The 24,583-nt window shown below is 39.3% G+C and overlaps 1 protein-coding gene across 4 annotated transcripts in view; it reads right to left on the bottom strand.

Annotated features, from left to right (window-relative positions):
• The window catches only part of abhd2.S (abhydrolase domain containing 2 S homeolog), a 33,163-nt gene extending 8,906 nt beyond the window's left edge, over positions 1-24,257 (bottom strand). Inside the window, exons 1-6 of one of the 4 annotated variants that reach the window (XM_041588229.1) lie at positions 24,232-24,257; positions 17,290-17,497; positions 6,745-6,819; positions 5,813-6,013; positions 4,941-5,116; positions 4,239-4,406 (exon numbers count right to left, since the gene is read on the bottom strand). In XM_041588229.1, coding sequence (XP_041444163.1) covers positions 4,239-4,406; positions 4,941-5,116; positions 5,813-6,006 — 538 coding nt within the window. In that variant the 5' untranslated portion in view covers positions 6,007-6,013; positions 6,745-6,819; positions 17,290-17,497; positions 24,232-24,257. Of the gene's footprint in view, positions 1-4,238; positions 4,407-4,940; positions 5,480-5,812; positions 6,014-6,744; positions 6,820-15,445; positions 15,576-17,289; positions 17,498-24,231 lie in introns of those variants that run through there. The other 3 variants (XM_018255321.2, XM_041588231.1, XM_041588232.1) reach the window with 3 other exon arrangements.
• Between the last annotated feature and the right edge of the window lie 326 nt (positions 24,258-24,583).

Here is a 24,583-nt window from a genome sequence, read left to right as displayed (position 1 = left end):
GAATTCTGCTGGAGCAGCACTATTAACTGATTTTTTTTCCCCATGACAGTATCCCTTTAAGGGACAATTGCCTTTAGAGATTTATATTGGGGAGAATTGCTGAATAAAGGTTGGACCAGACCAGGCATGGCCAAAAATTAACTGACAGGCAATAAACCTGAATTTATCAGAAGACTATCATGTTTCTATAGGTAAAAAAACGGGTTTAAAAATACCCTTATTCATCTGTCATGGCTTCTCAAATATTCTGCCTGCTGCAGATGAAGGCAGACCTGAAAACAAGCTTCTAAGTATTATCAACCTATTAGACTCATTCTCAACCATAGACATAACCATACAGGTCCATTAAACATAACACTGCAGAAACACACATGCAATTCATAATAAAAATAAAAATGGTCTTTATTATAATACCAGTGGTCTCCTAGCAACCTCTTCTTATTGGCACTAAAATCAGCATTAAAAGCTGATTAAATATGTACTTATAACTCATTCTAAGTACAACTGAATCCTGCCTACTTAGCTTATTTAATTAAACAAGCAGAAGCAAGATAATCGGTAGAACATGTTCTATTAATTATTAACAAAGCCACATTACATCCCTGGATTCTTGATCAAAACACGAAAGGCATTACCGAAAACGTAACCAAAATCGCAGGGGGTGATTTATCAATGTTCAAGTTTGAATTTTTGCCGTAATTAGAAAAACTCACAAATTTGAATTATATTTTCAAAAATTTTAATGTTTGGTATTTATTAAGCACAAAAAAAACTCAAATGTAAAACTTCAGCACCTAAAAATGTGTGAATTCATATAGAAGTCAATTGGAGCTGTTCTAGGCAAAATTCAAGCAATTTTTTAAATTCAAGATTTTTTCTGAGTTTGTATTTTTTTTTTTTGAATTTGTAAAGTCACACATTCAAAATTTTCAGGGTTTTTTCCCATTTTTTCCCATTTTACATTCGTATTTTTTTTAACTAAACAGACAATCGAATTTTTTTAAAGTGTGAGTTTATTTGAAGTAGAAAACTAAACTATAAAACCTCACAAATTGGATTTTTGATAAATAAGCCCAATAGACGTCATCTAAATGGTTTATATTTGCGATTGCATTTTCACATCCAGAAAAGTATTCTAATGCTAATTTCTATTTTGTAAACAGTTTCTGTTTTTTGAAAATGGACAAATTATTCCATCTAAATGGCAGGACAATGATCAAAACATAATATGGGCCTGTGCAGATCCACCAGAAGAAAGCCGCATGAACAGGCTGAAGTGGTCCTTTCCTGACAGGATTTTTAAACCTGCCGATGGATATCTGGTCAATTTGAAGCCAGATCTCGTCTGGGAGCCCACATAGGGATCAAGAAACAACTACCTCCTTTTGGAGGTATTAAGGTTGTATGGTATTGTATTATCGGCACTTGTAAGGCCAGCTTCTGAGTGCTTAAGCAGAATATTGACAAGTTAAAGGCCGAAGCCTATTTTGGCAAAATTGGGAGGGAGGGGGGCTCATCTCCAGCAAGAGATTTTGGGCATATTAATATCTCTCAGGACACAAAAGTGTGGCTAAGGCCTAACTCTATATATCTTCTCAACATGACACAATAAACAGGACTGGTTAACAATTGATTCTGTCCATTCTTTTGATCCATCTTTTATTAATTTTTTCAGTTATTCTTTTGAATAATTATTCTGTAATGAGTACAGTTTATATAAAGACAAATGGAGACAAATTCTGCAGCCTTTGTTAGAATTTGAAATCAGGAGTAATTCATTATACAGAGAGAGTCTCACTGGACTGGAATTTAATTACTTTCTCCTCCTCCCACAGTTGCTCTCAAGAACCAATGATATCTGGAAAGTGAAAAATGTCAATGTCACAGGTACATGATTTCAAATTCTGTGGTGTAAAGAATTAAAATGATTTGTCCATATAGTCTTCTGATTATTCAACATTTGTTATTTATATATCTCAAGCACCTGAAAACGTTATTATCTAGCCAATGCTCAAGGTTGTAGCATGCCTAAAAGCATGCCATTTATTAAAGGAGAATTAAAGTGTAACTAAAGAAGTAGGCTACAAATGCTGCACATTATGTTTTGTGCTTCTGTACCAGCCCAAGGCAACCACAGCCCTTTAGCAGTAAAGATCTGTGTCTCCAAAGATGCCCCGGTAGCTCCCCATCTTCTTTTCTGCTGATTCACTGCACATGCTCTGTGCTGCTTTCACTTACTGAGCTTAGGGACCCACTCACAATATACAGAACACATAGGGGCAAATTTACTAAAGGGCGAAGTGACTAACGCATGGAGAAAATTCACCAGCGTGACGTCATTTCGGTACTTCGCCGATTTACTAACGGTCACAGGCGTAACTTTGCTAGCGAAGGAGATATATTCTAGCGCTACTTAGCACTCTTACTCCAGGCGAAGTTTCACTCTGGCAAAAGAGTGTTACTTCGCAAATTCACTAAGATGCGGATTTTACTGAACGTTACCTCTTGCGCCAGACTTGCCTTCGCCACTTCAGACCAGGTGAAGTGCAATAGAGTCGATAGGACTTCCTCAAAAAATAGTTGAACATTTTTCTAAGTCCCAAAAAACGCTGGCGACTTTTCATTTTTCAGGGTGATAGGCTGCAAAAGATCGTAAATTTTTTCTGCGGTACCCGGCTTCCCTCATACATTTCCTAACACATGGGACCTAAACTATACAGTGGGCTCATGTGTAGGGTAATATAACAACTCTATTTTATTTTATTAAGGTTTCCTGGGCTTGTGTAGTGTAATGTATTTGCTGCAACATATATGTCCATTCAACTTTAACCTCCTGCTGTATGAAAATTAGCCAACGCTAGCGCAACTTCACTTTGTTTGCCGCAGTAACGCTAGCGCAACTTCGCCAGCGTTCGGCGCCCTGGACCCAATTTCGGATTTTTGTGAATTAGCGTTGTCCTGCTGAATCTACGCCCGGCAAAGTGTTGCCATGTGAGCGAAGCTGTCACTGGCAAATTTTCGGAGGTAAGTGAATTTGCCCCATAGAATATAAATGGCACAATATAAGGCTGATTAGTAATTAATACAGATAATTACTACATGGAAGCACAGAAACCAGTGCAATTAGCATCAGAGTGTTATAATCAGCCTTGTAGCATCATCTTATATTACAGCAAACCTCATTTTCTGCGTGATAATTTGTGACAACCCCCTAAACTTCGCTTCTCACTAGCTGATCAAAGCTAACTGAGCATGTGAGTGTCGCAGACACTTTCCAAGATGGTGGCCCCCTGTGACAAGTTTGAAGTCCTGGATCATTGCTGCTACTGAGAAGCTGAAACTTTAGGCTGGCGCAATGAGTTCAGTATATAAAATATGGTATTTTTAGCCATATTTATTTTTAGGGCTTAGTTCTCCTTTAAACCAAAACCTTATGCACTAATTAAAATCCTAAAGAGTAATATGAAGATTAGCAGGAAAATACAGAAAGCTCCAGTAATATAAAACCACAGCTCTTACTCAATCACTAACAACAACTACAAATGGAGAATCTATTTTATCTGCCTCTCTGTTACTAACATTAGGCTAAGTAACTGCTATTTATTATTAACAGTGTTAACATAACACTGACATCTCTCCAGTTCTCTGGCACAATTCCTATCAAGAGGGTTTTAGTTCACCAAATTCTAGAATTGACTCCAAGAATAGTTAGCTTGATGCTTCACCTTGGTTTGACTGCTATCATTTACTCCATTATCTATACTTTAGGATTCTGATTAATTATTTATGGTGCCATAATAGCAGTCCCTCCCTTTTACACTTATTCACACATCTAATACAAGATGAACATGTTTGTTATCCAAGTCAATGGCAGATATATATTAGATGAAATATACAGGAGGTAATTTCATAAGCACTTTTCAATATAATTGCTATTTTGCTGCTGAGCCCTGAACCAAGCCACTAAACTCTCCAACTGGCAGTTGCTCATTACTTTATCCTACACAGGCTGGAATGTAGCAGTCATTTATTCAAAATACCTAAGATTTCTTGTGCATCCATATATATTTTGAAAAGGCTTCTTTAATCTGGAGAGATCTTAATAGCTAATCTCCACGTCTGATAAATGCTTTAGGATAGGAGAAAATGGACAACTTTCCTGTAGCTATGGGAGCACTCCACGAAGTGAAGATTTTAAAGGATGTACTGTCAACATTAAAAGCAGTTTAAGGTCATACCATAAGTGAACATGCGTGGAGAAGTCAATTCAATATTTGTCAGCGCTCCAAGGTGATTCAGTACCGCACATCTATAGCCATTTTTCTGAGCATAGTCGACAAAGGTTCGAATATACTGCTTCTCACTGTGATTGGCTATTCCAGGACAGATTACCATGGTGACATTTTCTGCATAAAAACATATCAACAGGTTGAGAATCAAAGGCAAGCAAGTAACATGTTAACTTAAATCAGTGATCCCCAATCAGTGACTTCGACAGTTGCACTCCGACCCCTTGAATGTTGCTCTTAGTGGCCACAAAGCAGGTGCTTATTTTTTAATTCCACGCATGAAGGCAAGTTTTAGTTGCAAAAAAAAACAGGTGTACTGACAAACAGGGCCTGCTGTAGGCCACCAGTCCATTAGGGGCTACCAATAACCAGTTATACTCAATATTTGGCACCCCAAGGAACGTTTTCCTTGCTTATGTTGCTCTCCAACTTTTTTTTTACAATTGAATGTGGCTCACAGGTAAAAAAGGTTAGGGACCACTGACTCAGACAGTAGTAAAGAAGAGTATTTTTATGCTGGTATTTCCAAGTATCAATCAATCTTTGTTATAACTACTATGATCTTCCTATAACCAAGAGGTATAAGGCCTTCATATTCAGTGTCCAATTTACCACTATTGGCTTGACCCAACAAAGCTACTCATTACTAACCTCCTGTGCAGTGTTCAGCTAATGGTTCAAATAGGTCAAAGGTTGCTGTAGCTCCATCTGGCATTGTAAGGTACTTCCTTAGTCCATATGGATGCGGAGAACTAACTCGGCCCATCTTTCCATACAGGGCTGTCTGGATATGTCCACTTTTCCCCCAGATAATAGGTGGAATGTACCTAAAATAAGAAAAGAATGTAGTAAAAGCATTAACTTCGTGGAGGCGTTATTTTGAAAGAAAATATAGCATTGTCGTAGTTTCTGTAGATCATGAGCAGTGTAAATATTTGGTGAGATATCAATGGTCCTGTAATCACAGTATTTCAGACATAATTCCAGATCAGGCCCTGAAACAGTGGCAGATGTGAAAGACTTTAGAAAGTCCCTGTGAAGAAGTGTCTTGGGTTTCCCATCAGCTTTTGTAAAGCTCTTTTTCATGATCCTCTTCCCGTCTTCCTTCAGTGATGATACCCCTTCTTTCTCATTCATTTTCTCTTCTTTAATATCACATTCTGCTTTGCATGTCACCCCAAGAATGTCTCCTAAAAACATCAATGTGTCATTTCTTATCTTTTGGTCTTTCTTGCCACTTAAATTCACATTTATTCACATCTCTCACATATCACAGACTATTCTATACTTCTTGTTTACTTTGTAGGGTCTCCCACCTTCCCATCTTTCTTTCCCAAATTGATAGTTTGTGTGAGTATCAACTGCTCTGTTGGAGTTGTACCACCAACAACTGGTCAACTGCAATAAGTTACCGACAGTTGGTCACTTTATTTGCCATTTTTTGGGGCACATGATACACAAGACAGGTAGAAATCAGTACCTGAATTGTTCATTGTAAGCCTTTAATTTTCAGTTTTACTTACTCTTTGGTCAGCAAGGGGCAAGATTTTATTAGGTAGCGAGTCAAAGCAGTGTCCTGATACAGAAGATCAGGTGGAGCAGTTGGATTCTTCAGGTTTAAAGAACGTACAATAATGTACAGAAAAGCAGCTACAGCTGCCAACTTCATTCCATCAAAGACGGCAGGCATCTCAGGGGTTTCCACTATCGCATCCATCTTGACTCTACATAAATTAAATGATTTCAATGAACTTTGAATATGTAAAGCGTGAGTGAGTGTTGATGTAGAAGTACTATATAGCCAAACATTTCCTTAAAAAAACTTTAAAAAGAGTCTTTGGGAGTCATATTAATGTAATGGAGATCCCCAGCAGTCAATACACAATTATCTACCTGATATTTGTTTGCAGTCAAAAAATTGGCACAGCCTCGGCTTCTCTCTACCATGCAAAGACAGGGTAGAACAGAGAAAATACAGGCAGCAAGCCAAGGCTGCACCTCATGTGACGCTAGACTAAGGGTCAATATATTAAATCAACAATACAAAAAATAAATATTTTTTTCTGCTTTTAATATCTTGACTAAGGTTTCAAAGTGAAATTTGTTATATATTTGCTGGTCATGCTAACATTTCTATTATCTATCCAGGGGGAAAGTATATTTTTATATGCAAAGTCAATAACTGAGAGCTTAGGCTGATCACACACGTTGCTGTTTTTATGTTTTCTCCAAATTTCACTGTGCTGCCAGGCATTGACTATGATAGAAAAATGCCTAAAACCAATAGTAGCAGGTGCACAGCCTGATTTGGACCCTTTAGAAAATGGTATGTGTGCCATTGTATCAGCCTTAAACAAAACTACCTTTTTTGCCCTCATTTAAGAACTAAATACACAGATAAAGGCTTTTATGTGCAACAAACCTTTGGAATTCTGAATACAGAAACATATCTTACCGATTTAAGAGAATCGCCACCAAAACCTAGTTGAACACGTAGAATCAAGGCTCAGAGTGACAAGGTCAGCTTATTCTGTTGAAAAACAAAAACATCTCAATCATACAGAATATTCCAGCCAGCTGGATATTCAAAAAAGATCAGAATAACAGAAAGATAATCCAATAAGAATAAATCTTCGTTGGTATAAAATACAAAGTACTGTTTTATTATAACAGAAGAAATCATTGTTAAAATGTTTTATTATCTGGTTGAAATGGAGTCAATGGGAGATGGCCTTCCCATAATTAAGAGCTTTCTAAATAATGGGTTTCCAGTATATAAACTGTTCCCTTCAGAAATGGTATACTTTGGGCATTTATGATGGTGCCCAAGTAACTTTCTGCATTTACCATTGTAGTCAGGTGTTATCTGTAGATATGGTCAAATGCTTGGTGCGCTATAATCCTTAAAGGGATCCTGTCATCGGAAAACATGTTTTTTTCAAAACGCATCAGTTAATAGTGCTACTCCAGCAGAATTCTGCACTGAAATCCATTTCTCAAAAGAGCAAACAGATTTTTTTATATTCAATTTTGAAATCTGACATGGGGCTAGACATTTTGTCAATTTCCCAGCTGCCCCTGGTCATGTGACTTGTGCCTGCACTTTAGGAGAGAAATGCTTTCTGGCAGGCTGCTGTTTTTCCTTCTCAATGTAACTGAATGTATCTCAGTGGGACATGGATTTTTACTATTGAGTGTTGTTCTTAGATCTACAAGGCAGCTGTTATCTTGTGTTAGGGAGCTGCTATCTGGTTACATTCCCATTGTTCTTTTGTTTGGCTGCTGGGGGGGAAAAGGGAGGGGGTGATATCACTCCAACTTGCAGTACAGCAGTAAAGAGTGATTGAAGTTTATCAGAGCACAAGTCACATGACTTGGGGCATCTGGGAAATTGACAAAATGTCTAGCCCCATGTCAGATTTCAAAACTGAATATAAAAAAATCTGTTTGCTCTTTTGAGAAATGGATTTCAGTGCAGAATTCTGCTGGAGCAGCACTATTAACTGATTCATTTTGAAAAAACATTTTTTTCCCATGACAGTATTATTAATGTTTATTAACAACAACCTACTGAAATAGGTTGTAGGTTCTCCTACCAACTAACCTTTGATGCTCAATCTTTTACCATAACTTTATTCGCTTTCATCTTTACTCAGACCCTTTTCCTATGGACGCAGATATAGAACCCTCCCTGATGGGGGTTTGAGATGTTAATAATTAACATGGCCTTGGGATGTTCATGTGTGTGTGTCAGTGTGTGTGTATTACTGTATGTACATGTACTGTCTCTCCAGAAGTTTTTCTGCTCAGTGCAAACAAAACTGCCTCTACAATGCAAATTATTGGATTAGAAGCTTTAGATCCTCCTTTGCTTCTCCTTATTAGAATTTTTGGGACAGCAGCAGAGAACTGGGGTATTAAGAAAAATAGCTAAAATGTGATATAAGGACAAGAAAAGGAGAAAAGAAAGACAATACTATAACTGGGAAGCTGAAAAAGAGAGATAGACGAGAAAGCCCAGGAGATGATAAATAATGGAAATAAAATGTGAATAATGGAAAAAACAAATAGGAGTAATAATCAAAAGGAAACAAGAAAAGAAGCGGACAAAAATGTGAGATAAAATGGAAGGTTAAAGCTGGTCAATACATGCCCAGATTTGGTAAAGCAGTTTGACAAATGTTGACCACTCTGTTACAACAGAATATTTTGAACATTGTGTTGGATTGCAGATTATCTGAAATGTTTGAAAATGTCATATGCTGATGTTCCATGGAATAACGATAAGGTGGTTATATGTGTGTATGGCCATACTTATGGTATCTGTCTATTCACCCTATGGGTCAATCGATCAAATACCAAAGAGGAACAGCCCATGTATGGCTACCTTAACAGGCATGTTTTTAGGAATGGGCGAAGATATAATATAATACATATAATTTCTCATAAATTTCTCTATAAAAATATTTACTACATTCACTTGTGTTAGCATTTGAATTATGTTTTGGAGACTTTTTTTAAGAACGGTCTCTTACTTTTTCAAAAATCTTACGGGCATATTTATCAAAGGATCGTTTAAGGTTGTTCCTGGATGTGCAACCAATGACAGTTTACATGTTGCACATAAAAGGAACACTGATATTGAAATTAAAAGAAAAACATAAAATGTAAGACAGTCAATTTTGCCTTTTTAAGAAAAATATAGGGTAACGTTATTTAGTAATAAATAATGCATTGTGTAAAGTGTATTTACATAGCTTGATTTCCAGTAAATTCCATGGGGAACTCTCCCACTGGGGAAGAGAGAATATATAAATATTACATTATTTCAGTTATTATAAAAGAGATAAGAACTATCATGGCACAGGGTAGAAATTATGCTCTAAACACAGACACATTTCTTACGATAAGAAATATTTGTTCTATGAATTAGCGAGAAAATTCATGAGAAGCATGCAACTTGTACTGTCTGTAATTCCACATATGATTCACCACACAACTGTTTAGCAAGAGTCAGCAAACATTAAATAATCCAGCAAGTGGTTTGTATATATTTAGATCCATTAACTTAAAGACTTTAAGACTTAAAGTGCTTAAATTGAAAACATATTAAAATTACTGGATTCTTGCAAATATGAATGTCCACCTGAAGACATTTACCTACGTGCCCAATACGCCACCAACTGAAGAATTCTAAGCCTAAACCTGGCCATAGACGTGCAGATTTTAGCCTTGTTTTGACGAACGATCGTATGTTCCACTCTCCCGATCTGTCACTAAGCGTTCAGATTAAATAAATTAATAAAAGAACAAATCAGACAAGGTTCTAGCCCTACAAAAGTTATGTCTGACAAATAGTAGTGACAATGGTGCATCCATGCTGATGTAGTCAGCATGGATGCACCCATACACTATTTTCCTTCCAGCCCCTAATTGTCATATGCATATTAGGAGTCAGATTCGGTTTGGCCAGGCACAAGGATTCGCCCGAATCCTGCTGAAAAAGGAATCCTAGATTCCGTGCATCCTTAATAGTCAGATAGGCACTGCACATGTTAACGTTAGCGGTCAGAAATCTTCTAACCTGTCCGACCGACTAAACGACAGATCGCCATGGTACGGAAAATGCCGGGACAATCCACACATGGTCCACATATGACCAGCTTTATGGCACATGGAGCATTTTTATCTGCTAGTGTATTTCAGCTGGTGAGAAGTATGTGAAACACACCTGCCACCTCCCTTTCATTTGAACAAAAAGCGTTGACAGTTTCACTTTTTTATCCAAGAGCCTCTTTAGAGTTAAAAGCACTGGTTTTGGAAATTATTTTTATTATTGTTATTTTACATGTCTGATGTGGTAAAATATGCAACATGAGTGGTATTTTTACTGCTATGTGCTCTCAAACCTACAAACTAATGGTAGCTACCACACCATAAAACTGGAAATTTTTGAAAATTTAAAAATTTAGTGGTTTGTCCTTGTAACCATGGTTACAACACTAAAAAAACACTAATTGTACATTTACTTTGTTCAATGTCATTTGGGATCTCCATCCTCATAACAAAAACAAGGCCATACTTGGTATACTATACCCTTAGGTAGCTGCACGCCAGATTGCCCATGTGTATAAATGCTCACAGGACAACTAATGATATGTTACAAATAATTTTCCACCTTTATGTTAGCTGACAAACAGCTCCCAAACAGCATGTAGCATTTTTGCAAGTGCGCACTTGCCAACTTCAGCGTATTTGATGGTTAGACCACCAACAGCCAGATGACATGATGTCTTAACAAATAAAAAAGGGGGGTGTTAAGCAAAAAATAAATGGCATCTCTCACAGATGTTTTGCGCTGGAAAAAATGTACACCAGTATTTATGCACTAATGAATGGTAGTATATTTAAGGTTTCCACCCGGCTTGTATTTTTTGTAAAGGTCAGCAAAAATTAAGCTTGGTGCCAATCTTATTAGGGAAGAAAGTTAAAAATACAGGCCAGTATTTTTTTCCACAAAAGTTCGCAACTCTAAGTAACATAGTAGGTTAGGTTTAAAAAACGACTTTTTTAAGTCGTTTAAGCTGTCAACTCAGTCTAAAGCTGGTCATACACTATTAGATCCGCTTGTTTGGCAAGGTCGACAAATGAGCGGATCTTAACCTGATATGCCCACTAATGGCAGGGCGATATCAGGTTAATCCGAACGTTCGGCCCTGGGTCTGAACAATCGCATTACAATGATGACAATGGGCTCCGACGGGTCACAGGACTGCATCAACTAGCCGAAAAATCAAACTTGCCCGATCTATATCAAGCCGATTTTTGGTCTAATATCGATCGGGGGACCTGTCAGATCAAACACGAGAAGATAAGCTGCCGTACTGGTCCAAAGGACAGATATCGGGATCTTTAATCTGCCCGTGTATGGCCACCTTATAGGACTCGTATAAGGCCACTTTTAGCCTCAAAGATAAGTTGCAGAATAGTTCAAATCCACATATAACAATATGGGCCATTAAACTACTGCATCCTAACTGCTGCAATTTATCTATATATTGCCTATATTTATGACAATAATTTCAAAGCTATGACTTTTATTATATTTAAAACAAACAAATTAAAGCTAAATTATCTAAGGTTCTACTTCACTCAGAGTGATGCCAAGATGAACATTGCATTGCAGCTCTACTGATGAAAGTTTCTAACTAGGGCTACTCGTGTCCATCCATCTCAGTAGTGTAACCAGGGATCCTCTGGCTGTAATGCAGAATCTTCCTATCTTTGCTTGTAAGGTGAGACATGTGTGATCACAGCATCCACTGCTTTTGTGAAATGATGATACAAGCAGTTCCTTATTTACAAAGCAGGCAAGGCAGCAACGATAAGATAATGAATGACACACGACGCTCTATGACTAAACTGTTGCAATTATACTTTCTAAAATAATGCACACTTGCACATTACTAGATGTCCAAGCAGATAACTTTTATCATTCAAAGATATATTGATATAGTGCAGGTAGGGGTACAAGCACAGAGATATGATACAGTACAGAGAATATCACAAGAAAAACAACCAAACATTATCTGTATACGCAGCTTTGTAATTTTTAGTTAGTCATGGTTTGTGTGGTGTAACTTAGTCATGGTACTTAGCAGGAAGGTAGCATAACCTTGTGAAATTTTAAAAACATATGTTATAATGGGCTGAACCTTTCTCTAATTCTTTTTTGTTTTATAGTCTCACAACATTGTTTCCAGGTTCCCCTTATATAAATACTCGAATGAATGGAGATATAACACCGAATATATATATATATATATATATATATATATATATATATATATATATATATATATATATATATATATATATATATATATATATATATATATATCTGCTCAGTAGTCATATTTCCTCAGCAGAAAGAGTAACAACTTTTATTGACTTGAAGGACAACTGACTGTAACTGCTCATGCAGAAGGGTTTACACCCAAAAATGCTACAACAGGTGGAAGCAATGTAAACCAATGGCAGGAGGGTTTAGACAGGTTTTGGGCCATACTCTACAAAACAACCCTGTGTGCCATTAGCCTAAAGTTAACTACATGTCTTTATGAAGCATATAGGTAGCCTTTGTAACTGCTATGCAATACAGTCACTAAAAAACCTATCACACAATATCACACTAAAATACTGCCAATACTAGGACCATAACAATTGGGAGTTAAAGCATGTTGTGTGTTCAAAGCAAAAGTTTGGTTCTTGTCATAAATAGTTGAATGGATGGTTCACCTTTAAGTTAACTTTTAGTATGTTATCGAATGACCTATTCCTTAAAACTTTGTAATTGGTCTTCATTGTTTTTTGTCATACTTTTTTAATTGGTTGCCTTCCCATTCTACAACTTTCCAGATTTCAAATAGGGGTGCTTGACCCAGGCAGCCAACAATTATTGTTCTGTGAGATTACAATGTTTTTACTGTATTATTGTTAAAGCCCCTCTCTTATTCCCATTCTCTTTTGCAAACCACTGCCTGGTTGATAAGCTAAACAAGACCTTAACAACAAGATAGCTGCTAAAATTACAAACTGGAGCTGCTGGACAAAGAGTTAACTGAAAAAAACTACAAACAATAAAAAACTAATTACAAACGGTCACAGAATAACCATGTGCTGTCTGTATGGTATGTGCCATGAAAGGTGAAGACCTGACAAACCATGCTCAAAAATATTTCCATCAGCGTCTTTATATTTCTGCCACATTATATCATGTAAAATATACTTGGTCAGTGTCCGTTGTTTCTGTAGTGTGTGTGCTGCCATTTTCCATTATCAGACAGGAAAAATAAGGCGGATCAGATGATAATTACATTTGGTTACCTGATATTCTTGCAGCTGCTTTTTTATTCATCAAGAACAAGTAGAAAAGGATTGTGGAAAGAAAGCTTGCGTACTTAGAATAGCAGAGTCATGTGTCTTATCCAGCAAATAAGTACAGTGACTATAAAGTGAGTCATCTATTAATATAACCCAGATTTAAAAGATATAGTTTGTGCAGGCCAGGAAGGCTCTGCTGAGAAATTCTAGATAAGGTGAAAGTAATCCTAATAAAAAGATTAAAAGGCATGTTTAATAAAGTAACAATGGAGTAATAGCTTACGATTGAACACTTCATTTATTGGAGATGCTTAAGTAGAGTTAAATATTTGAGGTGGTTTTAAATTAAAATGATATCATGCAAATGTTTGTAGAGAACTTGAGTAGACCAGAGGGGCCATAAAATACCCCTTGAAAGACCTCATCCAGCAAGGTCATCAGGTTACATCAGCCTGCTGTAGATCCTCCCATCCACAAACCCCTAATGAGAAAAAGCCCCCTACATAAGGTCCTCTAAAGGGTCCTAGGCGGTCCAGTCCAACATTGGTAGTAATTGAGTATACTCTAGAGCAGAGACCCCCCCAACCAGTAGCTTGTTACCAAAATGTTGTTCTCCAACCCATTGGATGTGACACCCAGTGGCCTCCAAGCAGGTGCTTACTTTTTTAATTTCTGTCTTCATGGCAAGCTTTAGTTGCATAAAAAACAGGTATACTGCCAAACCGAACCTCCTTTAAACTGCCAGGTCAAATAGTGGTTACTAAATAGCCAATCACAGCCCTTATTTATCACCCTCATTAACTTCTTGTGCTTGTTCTTCATGCTTGTGTTGCTCCCCAACTCATTTTACAATTGATTGTGGCTCATGGGTAAACAAGGTTATAGACCCCTGCTCTAATGGTTGACTCAAACCCTTCTAGAGGTGGAGATTAGCACAGAGGGTTTTCCTTCATGTATTGACATTTTAAAGGGAATATCCCACAACTGTGTTTTTGGTCTGTATAATAAAGCAGATTTATTTTTACAAATATAAATAAGGTTCGCCGCAGTTCTGACACTCTATAGTCCCATTTTAGATGCAGCTGCATGGGGGTTTTCCGTGCATGCAAAAATGATAGAATATTAAACTGAAATGGAATATTGCAAAATGATTATATGGCAAGGCCCTAGGAAGTAAAATAGATGCATTCTGGCATCTATGAGATCAAAACTTAATATTTTAGGAAAAGATCTGGAGCACAGCACCTTAGAGACCAATCCAAATATCTAAATAAGTGAGGGAGGGGTAAATACTTTCTCTTTAGGAACCTTACTGTAAATATTTAAAGTATTAATTATGGCAAACTGGGCGAGGGGGTAGGTTACTGTGATGTTGGGGGTGGGCAGGTCATAGATTGGCTATCAGTGATTGACTGATCGCCGCGCCATTCACTGAAATGCCATGTCTGGATTTCCTAATGTGGAAATCTTGACAGACAGTTTTCAACCAAACAGGCCTCCCGGAAATCGGGCTGTTCTGGTGGAAACCGGATAGGTGGCAACCCCTATATATGGGTCCTCTCTTGACCAGACACTGAGTGCAGTACCACTGGCAAATGTGGCAGCTTCCACAAAGACAAATACAGGACTAATGCTGTACAGCAGATGTGTGTTTGATTGTTGTATCATTCTCTATTTCCTAGTACAAGTTGTGTGAGAGCACAGAGCAAAGCACTAAATACACACAGACAGACTGCCAAGGGTTGTCTTTAGTGTGCACTAAACAGGTTCCACCTCTCTTTTCCCTGTGCTGCTCAGAGCCCAAATTACATGTTTCGGGTTCATGTATCTCCAAGCGCTGCCTAATGTGTTAGCTCTGCTCTTTCATTTACACGGAGTAAATTCTTTCTGAAAACCAGCGTCTTGCTGTAACATCAAGGGCCCATCATTGATCCTTGAACTGATTTGTTCTTGACGAGTATGCCCATGTTTGAGAAGATAATTGTCCAAACACTATGTTTTAATACAACCTGTATTTTCCAAAACAGTTTGCCTAGACAATGCCATTTCTACGGGAAAAAGATGTTATACACCAATACACCTTCCATCAGGTTATTTATGTGAATTGTAGCTCAGCAAGAGGTGGACAGAACCATTAGAATGAAACCATTTAGTACAGCATTGCCTAACAGGAAATGTAGTGTTAACACATAGAATATATATTCCATAATAAGGAATTCATTCCCTACCCCATATAATATAAACTGTACAGAAAGCAACATGAATTCTCTCACCTTTCATCCGGTCTCTTCCTTTCCTCTTGCTCTCCCTTCATACACACAGTGCAGCCACAACCTCCGCACTCAGACTTTCCATTTCCTACTCCCTTGTCTACAGCTGCTTCCCTGACAACTGGGCTGAGTCTTCTGCATCTCATTGGAGAAGAGCTTTGTCAATCATAATTACCAGTTTGTGATTGGTGTGAGGCAGAGCAGCGTCATAACAATATCTCACAGGCATGCAGATACTGGGAGCCAAGAAGCTTAGCAATTGGCTACACTGCTTGTCACTCAAATGGTTATCTATCTGCTAGTGGCTGTGAATACTGTTCTCTAACACTGTCAGAGGAAATGTTGCTGTTACAATGGTTTATTTAAATAGATACATGTAACTTCAGAAGAAGTCTCTGTATGGGCTGGACGGGGAGTTCAATCAGAATAGTATGCTGGAAAAGAAAAATGCCAGTGTACTGGGAGTTTCTCTGGTGGCCCCCTCACTCCTTTCTGCAGGACACAGCATTAACTCTTTAGTACAATTTCAAGGCTCTGTTTGTGTTTTTAATTACTCCCAACAGCTTTCCTAATTTTTCCACGAAATAAAAAAGTATCAAACTTCTCAAGCTTTAACCTGGGGTTCACAGAAAAAATAAATTTTGATACAAAGATAAAAATAGAAGCCAAATAGATAAGCAGGGGAATCCAGGGAGGTTGTGAGCTATACAGGACCGTCATGGTCCTGTAGATCAGGGGTCCCCAACCACCGGGCCGTGGCCCAGAACCAGGCCGCGGACAGTCCTGAACTGGGCCACCGAGCCTAGTCCACAATCAACACCAGCACACCAAATTGGACATGCAGTTGCCGCTGGCCACCCAAACCTCCCCAATCCCTCCCGACCCCCTCCCGTGCCCCCCAACCACACCTCACAACCCCCCCGATCGCCCGACCCCCCCGTCCTTGCAAAAAAATGATCCTTTACACCAGTCCCGGGGCCAAAAAAGGTTGGGGAATGCTGCTGTAGATCTCACAGTATGTGAATTTGCACAGTATAAGGCATAATGCCGTACCATTAGAGTTTAACACAGATTCTGCCCCTTACCATTTTTACGTGTGTATTGTGTATTGACTAGAGTAGAACCCACCTGTTACTGCAGACATGGTGCAGTATTGGCCTGTTAATTCGCCAGCAGAGATACACTGCCGAGGGAAGGAACAATGTGCCATACGATTTAATGGGAGACCAAAGCTAGTGCATTAGGCAGAACTTATACCTAATACATCAGCCGAAACAGCACAGGGGCTGAGAGCTTCAGCCAGTTTAGTGCACACTGTCTGTCTGTGTGTATCCACTGCATTGTTCTTTGTTCTCACACGGCTTGCAGCAGAACATCATGAGTCCTAAATCAGCCTTTGTGGAAGCTGCCATACTGGTTGGCATAAAATACAACACTGGTTGTATAAAACATTTCCTATGGACCTCAGTGCATGGGGGGGGGTGTGGTGCTGCCCACCCTTCGCACTGAGAGGTTTGCCTGTATTCTACCCACATAAAAACTCAGGCAGGACACTGCCCCCCATTTGCCTTTGGCCCCTGTTTTCTGACACCTAGGAATCTCTCAAACTTGGGCAAACACAGCAAGAAGAAGGCCGGCTAATGATTAGTGGGCCTTGATATCTACTTCTCTGGTACCCCAGTCTGCTGCTGAACAGATAGACTGCGTCATTAGAACAAAACCCATTTAGAGTAGTGTTGCATAATAAGGCACATAACACAAATTCCTATTATATGTCCTATAAAATAGAAATCACTCCCTCTCAAAAATATACACTGAAAAAAGCAATATAAAAAAAATGCTCTCACCTTTCATCCGGTCTCTTCCTTTCCTCTTGCTCTCCCCTCATACACACAGTGCAGCCACGACCTCCAACCTCAGACTTTCCATTTCCCAGTGTCCAGTCTACAGCTGCTTCCCTGACAATTAGGGCTTTGAAAGTCTTCTGCATCTCATTGGAGAATTGTCTTGCCAATCATTTTTCCCAGATTGTGGTTGGTTTGGAGCAGTGCAGCTCTGAATGGACCAAAAAATTACATCTTACAGCCATGTAGTTATTGGAAGCTGAGAAGCTTAGTGATTGGTTACACTGCATGTCATTCAAACAGTTATCCAAATGCTAGTGGCTGTGCATACTGTTCTCTTACACAGTCAGGGGCTGGAAGAGGATATTTTGCTGTTGCAGTGGGTGATTTAAATAGAATCTTTTACATGGAAGGTGAAGTAAATGCACAGTATAGATAAATGGTGTGTGACTGAAATGAAGAAAGGCACATCCATTTAAACAAACAAGGTGGCAGGGTTGGCCTCTCAGAAAGATTTTGCACAGTGTAAATGTGACTGCAAGGGCTACTGCATTAAAGGGCACCTATCAGTGGAAAAATGTTTCCCCCACCAGAGCTACAGGCTAATAGAGACCTACTCTGGTTAGGGAATATTATAACGTTCCAAAAAAAATTAATCCATTTTATTTCATCCAAAAAAATATTACAAAAACATTGGTCCGTTGTTTTTGTAATTTTTTTTTTGATGGAATAAAATGGATTTAATTTATCCTTGACTGTGCAATTCTTCATCTTTTTTGGAACGTTCCACATGCCCTGGAGACTCTGTTGGGGAGTCCCGCAAGTATTGCACCTCACATTTATTTGGCTGGGAGTGAGCCTTCTGACCCTTCTTTTTTCTGGGGAAACATTATAATTCTTTGCAAAACAAAAAAATGCTCCTAAAGTGCGTTATGGAGCTTCCAACACGGGGGAGGTTGCTGGGCCGATGAGTATTGCCTAGGGTGCAGATAATATTTGGCCCGGCTTGCTCAGTGGGTAGCAGTTCTGCTTTGCAGTTTTTTGTAGTTTAATACTGTTCTGGACACTATCTACAAGTAGGGTTGGCACCAGGGCAGTATTTTAACGGCCTAGCCGGGAAAACACCTGCCAGGGCTGGTATTACAAAGTTACCGGCAATGCAGTTGCGGGTAAATTTGTAAAACCCTAAAATGCAGCCGCTGGCCCTCCCCGATCTGACCCCTTAAGTGCCTCATCCAGTAAAAACATACCTGTCTCTAAAGGTGGCCATAGACATAGAGATCGCCAAATGAGCAGATCTCTCCCCAATTTGCCCACAATGAAGTGGTCGATATTGAGCTAATGCGATCATGGGCCCTAGGGCCCAACTATCAGATCAGAATGGATCCGATACAGGCGGTCGGATCGCGGGCCAGATATTGATCGGAGAAGCCCGTTGGATGGCCCTATACACGGGCCAATAAGCTGCCGACTCGGTCTGTCGACAGTTTTTATCGGCCCGTGTATGGGAGCTTTTACTCTTCATCCATCCCAAAGACTCTCTCAGAAGTCTGATGATGTCATCGCCCCCATCCCTCACCATCATCATCCCACCCCTTTAGGTCATCATACCGCCTCCTGGTGTGTCACCACCCCCACTGGCCGGTAAGAATACTTTACAAGTAAGAGTACATCTACAAGTAGTGTGTAAATGTGATAGGGACCTTAGATTGCAAGCGCCACCAAGACAGGGACTGATGTGAATGATGTATAATCTCTATAAAGTGTTGTGTACATGTGTCAGTGCTATAAAAATAACGTTAATAATAATATAATCTGTGTTGCAACCAGCGCAGGGATAAGAGAGGTTTAGCCCAGGGCAGGAAATAGGGGTAGGCAAAAGAGGCAAGTCCCTAGGGCATAATGGTGGTGGGGGTGCTGGGCACATACTGTACCTCTTCTATCTGTATTTCCCTAGGTCCAACCCCTCTCTTAACCTGGTATACTGTATAGCATACGGTGCACAAGAGCAAGTAAGCAGTCTCCTAGCCCACCCCATCCGCCGAGAAGAGCTGTGGTGTTGAGAGTGTGAGGGTGGCTCTGATTTCAGGTGTGGGGTTAGCCTTGCATGCCCTCAGCTGTAGACCCAGCACTGGTTCAGGCTGTTTAAGGCCCACTGTCTCCACTTGCATAGCTCTGTGCTCTTTGTATTATGACATGGATCATAATACAACAAATAGAACATACAGCTGCCCTGTTATTAAAAGCAATGGATCTGTATTTGTGGGAGCTGCCACACTGGTTGATAAAATATTTCTATAGACCTTAGTTAACTGGCATCCTGTAGTATAGACGGCACATTGTATTGTTTAAAAAAAAAATACAGTGCTTACTGGTTGTATTAAGCAGTAAAATTTGAACAATGCGCCTCTCAAACATGGGGATACTCGGTAAAATGTTTTAAGGCTCGATAATGATTGGTAGTTCTTTGATATCAGGCCTTCTGGTGGGCCCTTGGTGTTCCACTCTGACACTAAAGGTGATAATTAATGACCACCATTTAAAATAGCATTGATTTTACAGTTTGTGTGATACAAGGTAATGGTCAGCCATAAATCATAGCCTCTTTCAAAAGAACCTGAGATCTTAAAAGGTCTGCTGCTGAGTTTACACTTAAAGGTGGTTTTACACAGGCACATTTATGCTGGCAATACGAGTTCAGCAGCTTATCTGTGCATGCATAGGGACCTCCAATGGGCGTCCCTGACAGATATATGGACATAAAATGGCCAGATATTGATCGGGCAGGTTTGATTTTCCATCCAGTCAAGGACTGTTTTGACTAATTGATGCAGTCCTCGATCCGTTGACGCCCTAGGGCCGAATGATCGGATTAGCCCAATATCGCTTGCTTTTGGTGGGCACATTGGGGGAAAGATAACAGTTTGTGGAGCACGAAACGCGTTAGTTCTTTGCACTCCCACTCTTTATATACCACTGTGTATTTTTAAATAAAGCCGCTTATTGATATTAATCCTACCGCCTCCCGTGGATATGTCCGCCTGCGCTGCCAGCGGGTATTTTTCTGAATGCATTCAAGTACTTGGCTGAAAGTTACCGAGATCCCGCGATAGCTGCGGCGGATGAGGGTGAGAGGAAGGAGTGGGGAGAGCTCCGCCATCGACTCCTCTTCTATTACCGACATTGGGGGAAAGATCTGTTTGTTTGATGTATGTTGTTTGTTATATGGCCTGACAGGCCATCACAAAAGCTTAAATTATTAGAATTCCCCTCAGTGACTGAGGTGGACATTTGAATCCTATGGCATGATGAATATGAAAGTAAAAGCATAAGATTTGTGTTTCCTAGGGAAATGTTATTTTACAGCGCCATGAACAGATACACATTGAGGCCAGAAAAGAAACAGTTGGCACATCTCCTCTGGCCATCACATGATTAATTTTAAAATCGCTTTGTAGGTATTCCACATATGTTCCATTTCCTATATTCACAGGGCAGCTGCCTGGTTAGTAATTTACCAACCTACCCAGGAAATTACTGCAAATGGCCAGGGCCAGTATTAAAATTGGCAACCTTATTGTTATGCCCCCAAGTCACCTAGTTTTACCCTTGCCCAAATGCACCCCCCATCCAACCAATTCCCACCCTGATGCACCAAAGCCCACCCCTTTACGTTACCACTTTGCCCCCTTGCATCAACACTGGTAATCTTTCATCTGAAAAGATGGCAACTCTTAGAAGGCTATTCTTTTTGTTTATTGTTTTATTATGTAACCTTTCAGTCATCTTTCATCCAACTTCATGTTGCGTCCTGACAAGTGAGTTCTCCTGCATTTGAAGGTGATTGACCTACAAGAATGGGAGGTGGATTTAAAGTATTTTGTCCCCTAGAGCTACTAATAAATGCAGTGGCAAAATGCTTAAAAACGTACCATTAGGAAAATATGCCCTAGTTATAAATGGGGCTTACATTTTTAGTATTGGCCAAAAATATACTATATTTATATGTATAGTGCACATGTTGTGAAGGAATCATATCCTTCTTGCAGCCTAGACTGCAAAATATTGGTACCCTTCTTTGCCGATTTTTGCCAATTCAGTCAGTTATCCAGAAACCCGTTATCCAGAAAGCTCTGAATTACAGAATTCTCCCATAGACTGCATTTTATCAAAACTTTTAAAAATGATTTCCTTTTTCTCTGTTAATCTAAAACAGTAGATTGTACTTGTAGAAAGTTTGGACAATGAAGCGCTAAACTTAAGATTTACCAGTCAGTTCAATAGGGAGACTATCACCTTCCTTGACTTATTGATACATACTGAAGAGAGCAGGATTGTTACCACAGTATACATGAAACCTTGTGCGGGGAACTCCCTATTAAGGGCAGATTCTTGCCACCCGAGACATTTTAACAAGGGGATCCCGAGGGGGCAATTCCTGCTTTTACGCAGGAATTGCAGTACCGAAGGGAAATATATAGAGGAATCCTGTAAATTACATGACAAATTCTTAAGTAAAGGGTATGATATGAAAATTTTACAGGGTGCCTTCGTATCAGCCCTCAAGATGGAGAGGGGAGACCTGATTATGGGTGGTAGCAAGAAAAGTATAAGGGACCGTGGACAAGTAAGGAAAGTAGGAGATATAGCCCCATGGAAACAAGAGGACCAGAAAATCACTATGAGCATGACATATAGCGCTCAGTATAAGCAAATCAGGAATATATTTTTTAAACATTTACCGGTGTTATATGGTGATAAGATGTTTAAGAAAATACTTGAACCAGGGGTTCGGGTGGTGGCCCGGAAGGCCCCTACACTTGGAATGGCTTTAGCGCCGAGTCTATTTAAACCGGACTCCAAGCCAAAAACCTGGCTTCAGAGCCAAGGAATGTATGGATGCGGATCGAAACGCTGTTTGACCTGTGGTGTTATTCAGTCATCTAATGTTTTTGAATGTAGCGTTACACATGAAACATTTCAGATAAGGAGCTACATAAATTGCAACACAAGTGGGGTTGTATATTTAATCACCTGTAAGAAGTGTAGAGTCCAGTATGTGGGATGCACAATGAGAAGCTTAAAAAGCCGAATTAGGGAACACCTTAACACCATCAAGTCGGGCAGTGACAGCACCCCAGTCTCTAGACACTTTGGAAGCTGCAATAAAGGGGATCTACGGTTCGTTTCGGTTCAGGGCATAGAGAGAGTGACTTTGGGCCCAAGAGGTGGGGACCTACAGGCGAAACTGTTGAAAGCAGAAGCTAAGTGGATCTTTAAGCTATGCACGAGACAACCTAGGGGCCTAAATTCAGTATTTGATATCAGCTGCTACTTTTAAATATCAAATGTAAATATGAGATGTATTGTATGGAATCGCTATATGTTTACAAGCGAATGAACCTAAGTAAATGAATTGACTCTTTATATTAAGTAATTATATCCGTACTGGCATTTAAGATTGCAACTTTTCTACCGTAATATATTTGAATGAGGGTATCTTAACGTATGTGATTAAATGAAAAAATAGAAAGCCTTTTGGAGATATGGAACCTTGGATATTTAATTTACTCTACAGGGAACAGATTTATGTACGAATAAGAGGAAATGAGGTCTCTGATGAAGTGCAGTGACACGAAACGCGTCAGACCTCATGGCGCAGGGTTACACAGTTTGTTAAAATGTTAAATCTTCAATAAAATCAAAGATTTTTACCAATGATCTGAAGACCAAGCGATTCCTTGGGTGATCCGAAGAGTGCGTTGCCCAGAACTCTTGTTTGTACTTGATCCACACTAATATATAATTAATCCTTATTGGAGACAAAACCAGCCTATTGGGTTTATTTAATGTTGATATGATTTTCTAGTAGACTTAAGGTAAGGAGATACATTATCCAGAAAACCCCAGGTCCAGAGCATTCTGGATAACAGGTCTCATATCTGTACCACATATAATTTCATGTGTTGTGTAATAATTAAACATTGTACCTGTATACTGAGGGTGTTATGTGTAAAAGTGTAGGAGGAGTAAATATTGCATAATACAAATATTATAAATATTTAGCAATCACTTTATCAAAATGAATCCACTCCCATATGTTGCATGTAATATGTATATATGTTGCTAAATTGTTGCAGAAAAAAAGTCATACCTCACTGTCAGATTTTGAGTTTTTCAAAGAAAAAAAAAATGTATTTTTAGTAATTATAATATATATTTATAAATATATATTATAAATATAATTTAGACGTTAGTAATTATGCTGCTGCTAATAATAATAATAATAATAAACTATACAAAGTAAGTAATGAAAACTAAATGGAAAAGTTGATTTGAATAGATGCTAGAGACTAATCTCCTCCGAATGCTTTCCCATAGGCAATTCGTTTCCTTGCCCCGCACTAAAGGAGATTAATCATGCGGCAACTAATCTCCTTGTGTGTCAGTGGCCTTAAGAGTATCTATGGTGTCCCCCAAACCAGTAGGTAATTGTATCACTAGGGGTCATGAAAAATAAACAAGACAGGTAGACATGTCTGCAATTAGCAACCCAATGGACAAAACTATGAGGCACCCACGTGGAGACTCAAGTGTTTAGTGGACAGAAGGAAAATTATTTGTGCATTGAAACCGAGTGTTCCTTTTTTATAAGTGGTGTAACGTCACTCGTCCAAACGGTGCCGTCTCGGGTGGTTTAGGTAGATTGCAGGGATCGGATTGGTCTCAGAAAACCACAGTTCACACTCAGCATTGAGTTTTAGGCTGACCGCAATCAGCTTTATTCACACATAACCGGCACACAGGAGCATATTGGAAAACAAAACATAAAAAGAAATCCTAGCCTGTCCGGCTCTAAATAACATACAGTCGCTCCCTCTCTATACAATAGAGAGGATCTAGCATCCAACTCTACAAAAAACAGTTGTTTGTTTGGTTACTCACTGTGTCCGGCTCTCCCCTTACTGCATGCAGGCAGTTCCCCAGGAAGAGAGAGTAACTCTGAGACACACTGTTTAAAGGGGTTTCCCCTGAAGTCTAACGAGGCCACTAATTAGCCAGGCTTCACCAAAACCTGGATAGCCTGGTGAATGGAAGTCCCACCCGCTCACTTCCATTCACTCCAGGGCCCTTTTTACCGGCTTTTCCAAAAGCCAAATGCAGTGAAAGAACACTCTTTCACTGCTGACATACTTTCCCTGGAGCTTAGTATATATAAGAGAGAAATCTGGGAGAAATATAAACACCTTCCACCAGATGCTCTGCACCTTCTCTGATTTGGGATAGTACTGCTCCG

This window comes from Xenopus laevis, chromosome 3S (assembly GCF_017654675.1).
Source record: "Xenopus laevis strain J_2021 chromosome 3S, Xenopus_laevis_v10.1, whole genome shotgun sequence".
NCBI classification, from domain to species: Eukaryota; Metazoa; Chordata; class Amphibia; order Anura; family Pipidae; genus Xenopus; species Xenopus laevis.
The sequence above is the reverse complement of the archived record's forward strand: the minus strand, read 5'-3'. Positions and strand labels throughout refer to the sequence as shown.